General features: G+C 51.9%; 1 protein-coding gene across 2 annotated transcripts in view; it reads right to left on the bottom strand.

The window, feature by feature from the left end:
- Positions 1 to 4,082, bottom strand: part of Slc28a1 (solute carrier family 28 member 1) — a 41,144-nt gene that overhangs the window by 20,734 nt on the left and 16,328 nt on the right. For both annotated transcript variants that reach the window (XM_055623554.1, XM_055623555.1), the window contains exon 9: positions 695 to 775. In XM_055623554.1, coding sequence (XP_055479529.1) covers positions 695 to 775 — 81 coding nt within the window. The remainder of the gene's footprint in view (positions 1 to 694; positions 776 to 4,082) is intronic.

Below are 4,082 nucleotides of genomic sequence, written 5' to 3'. Positions count from 1 at the left end.
TTCCCCCCCTTTTTTTTTTTTTTTTTTTTTTTTTTTTTTTTTTTTTGAGACAGGGTTTTTCTGTGTAGCCTTAGCTGTCCTGGACTTGATTTGTAGACCAGGCTGCCTCGACATCTGCCTGCAAATCCTTCCCCAAGTGCTGGGATTACAGGCATATGTGACCAGCTGTAATAGTTGTTTTTTTTTTTTTTTTTTTTTTTTTTTTTTTTTTTTTAAGTAAGCACGTTTATACCAGCTATGTCTGGTCAATGTGGCCTGGTGTTATAATCTCTCAGGATCAATTTGGTATAAATAATTTTTCCCTTAAAGCCCATGTCAGCTCAAAGACCCCCAACCCTCTCTCCCATAGAGACAGCATTGGAAATTGTGCCATTTTTCCCAAGTATCACGGCAAGAAACCTTCTGAAGGGATGTTTGATTAGCAATGTATTTGAAAAGAAGGTGCAGTGTGAGAGCTGAACATTCTAGAAGACATGACCTTCAGGAGCAAGAGACCCTGGCAGCAGAGGATTCTGGGAAGGTATGGATGCAGAAAGCAAGAAATTCTAGGGTCGGGAGGTAAACCTTGAGCCGTGGGATTCTGGGAGAGTGTGGATGCTGAGGGCAGGAGCCTCCTGGGATGACAGTATTCTACAAGGTTGGGAACCTGGGAACTGGTGGCTCAGAAGAACCACACGTAGGCCTGAGGACTCACCTTCAGGATCACCCACTGCATGAGGCCCAGATAGTAGAGAATGGACATGACACAGCTGAAGAAAACAATGATGGGCAACACCTGCCGGAGAACAGAGGATCGTGGGTTAGAGGTGTGGGGCGGGCCCAAGGAGCCAAAGCCTTGTCTCTCAGAGGTCTGCCAAGAGCAGGGAGAAGCTCTGGGGTCAGTGCTGGAGTCCCAGGTGATCCTGGGGGGAGGGGCTCCTTACGGGACTGCTGATTCCCCTGTTCCTAGTGGGCCATCGGAAGGCCACCCTTTCTCTTTCCCCAACACAGGCCCCTGCTGGGCTCTGAGAGGGGCTGCCTTTTACCATCTGCTTCTTTACCTCTAGTGTGAAGAGAACTCCTTAGGATTGTCATGAAGGGTAAAGGAGCTGGCTCAGCTCTGGCACACTCGTGAACTCTCCTTCTGGTCTATAACTCTGGCCTGGGTGGGCTTCTCCCCACTGAGGGTCCAGTTTAGGGGACCCTCCTTATGGTGGTTTTCTGCTTCTGCTCAGGGCCATCCAGCTTGGAGCAGACTTATCCTGGCCCTGCCCTTAGCATCTCATCCTGTCACCTTCCTTTTCAGTCATGTCAGAACCCTCAAACCCATTCCTTCCCTTCCTACCCTGGGGCTTTCTTACATCAGCTCTTTTATTTATTTCTTTTTTGGGGGTGGGGTGGTTCAAGACAGGGTTTCTCTGTGTAGCCTTGGCTGGCCTAGACTCGCTCTGTAGACCAACTTGGCCTCAAACTCAGAGATCCTACTGCCTCTGCCTCCCGAGTGCTGGGACTGCAGGGGTGCACCACCACACCCAGCTGATTTATTTATTCTTAAAGACTTGTTGTTTCTATTGTATGGAGGAGTCTCAGCACTCTGGCAAGACAATGCCTAAGACAGACTTTTACAGTTAGTAAGACGCCTCACTAGGTAAGAGCAATGGCAGAGGAACAGTGTGGGCACAGACCAAAGCCAAGTAACGCTGAGAAAGAACAAGGGAGGCCAGGCTAGCAGGGAAGGCTGAGGGGCTGGTTAGTAGTGATTTGGGGAGGGAGAGTCTTGCAGTCTCTCTCTAGAACAGGTAGATGGTCATAGGTGGCAGCAAAGCTCTGCTCCCACAGCCCAGCTGAGGATGAGAAAGGAGTCTGGCTGAGGGTGCCCCTCCCCCCTCCCAGTTAACAGCACAGGCCTTCTCTGGATTTGCTCTACTCCATCCCCTGCTGCTGGGGATGTCACATGACAGGAAGCATAGGTTCTGGCTTCAGAAACCCTGCCTCTGCCCCCTAACTCCTCCTTACCAATTCCTGGAGCTGGAACTACTCACAGCCCAGGGTGGTGACATCATTCTGCTCCCCCAGAAGCCAGATCTGCGTGCTGTCTAGTCTGCTGATGCTGTTAGCCACGTGAGGGACCCCAGGGCAACAGCCCCAGGCTCAAGCCAGGAAGACATGTCCAGGATGGCAGAGTGGGCATCAGAAGGCATGCTCTAACCACAGACAGTAGCTGCTGGTGAGAGGGAAGGTGCATTTGGGCTCAAGTGGTGAACGGCAAAGGAAGGAAGGAAAATGGGAGAGACGAGAAGTGGTCTCAAGGTAGCTTGGTAGTAAAGCATTTGCCCAGCCTGTGAGGCCCAGGAGCTCCAGCACCAAAAAGAATAGAAGAGAGACACAAAGGGAAAGAAGGAAGGAAGGAAGGAAGGAAGGAAGGAAGGAAGGGAAGGCAGGCTCTAATTTTCTAATTCTAAGGTAGTATATGTTATAATAATCCCTGTGGCCAGTATGATCTCACAGCCTAAGAACCACCTTGGACCTGGGATAGCAGTCAAGCAGGTAACTCGGGGCAGGGATACTGAGGAAGGATGAGAGAAGGACATTGATGCCTACTGTGTGCCAGATATCCGCTGAGAAACCTCAAAGCAAGTGAGGTGGGTGTGTACCTAGCTGCACTAAACCAATGGGTACACTGAGGCTCTGAGGTGTGTGGCCCCTGTGCAAGGTCACACAATTGAGACCCCCTAGCTGCCAGGAAGGTTGCCAAAGTCCTGTATGGCTGAGGGCATTTGCCCTGGAGAAAGCTTGTTTCTCTGCATTCAGGGCTGCACGTGTCCCAGCTGTAGGCTGAATCTCCAGTCTCACATGATGAAGCCTAAGCCCAGATGACAGGATTAGAGAGTCATCAGAGTGAAGACCTCATGAATGGGGTCCGCTCCCCTTAAGCAAGAGGCCCCAGAGTGTTCACTCTGTCTTCAACCATGTGAGGGGAGGGGAAGAAAAGGAGGAGGAGGGGAGAGGAGGAGAGGGGAAGAGAAGGGATGGGAGAGGAGAAGAGGAAAAGGGAAGGGAGGGGAGATAGGAGGGGAGAGGAGAAGGCAGGGGAGGAGAGGGAAGGGGAGAGGAAGGGAAGGGAAAGGAGAGGTATCTATGACCCGGAAGGATTTCTTATCAGAATGTGACCATGGTGGCAGTGGCACTCTGCTTTCCTTTCCAGCCTCTAGGGCACTGAGGCATAAATTCCTGCTGTTGGTGACCCAGTAGGAATCATCCTAGCATCCCGTACTCTGAGGACCATTGCTCCAGAGTCTCCACCGCACCCCTTGGAACAATTTCATCCTGCCTGGAAATCAAACCTATTCAAACTGGCTCTCTTTCCTCAGCCATCCCATGTCCTTCCTTTCAGCCTTCCCGCTCAGTCTTCGCTCTCTTCCCACCCGTCTCTGAAAACTGTGTTGATTTCCTGAGGGGGTTAGAGTTCACCTTAGGAAGACACCCCCAAACTCTGGGGAGATAAAAAGTTTCTTTCACCTTAGGAGCTCCTCATGGGGAGGAGTTGAACAATACCGCTTAACTGAGTAGGTGGGGCCCATGCCAGAGGCTGTGAGAGGAGGAGGGAGTGTGTGATCTTAGGTCAGCCGGGCCCAGCCAGCAAGCAGGAGCTGGGGTGTGAGGAGGGGGGCACAGGGGGATTGGGTGGAAAGTTACTAGAACTGAGATGGAGCCAAAGCGGGGGTGGGGATGGAGGGGTGGGTGGGAAGATGACTAATGAAGTGGATACAGCCAGGAGGGGGACACGTGGACCATGTGGGACTCTGGGCCCAGGAGAAGCAGAAGGCTAAGAAGTCCCAGGGTGACTCCACTTCCTGGAGAATAGATGATTTGGACTAAGTCCCAGCAGGAGACAGCCTGGGTTCTAAAAATCGGCAGGAGCTTGGGGAAGGCTTCCCAGAGTGGACACTGGCCAGAGGCTTGGACTAGAGTCTGTGGTTCGCAGGAAGCGCCCTGAGTTCAACTCAGCACCCAACAGAGACACCCTACTTCAAGGGCAAGTCCCAAGGTTGAAAGGTGTGTGTGTGTGTGTGTGTGTGTGTGTGTGTGTGTGTGTGTGTGTG

This window comes from Psammomys obesus, unplaced genomic scaffold (genome assembly GCF_907164565.1).
Source record: "Psammomys obesus unplaced genomic scaffold, mPsaObe1.curated_primary_1811, whole genome shotgun sequence".
Taxonomy (NCBI): Eukaryota; Metazoa; Chordata; class Mammalia; order Rodentia; family Muridae; genus Psammomys; species Psammomys obesus.
This window is presented reverse-complemented; position numbering and strand designations above follow the sequence as displayed.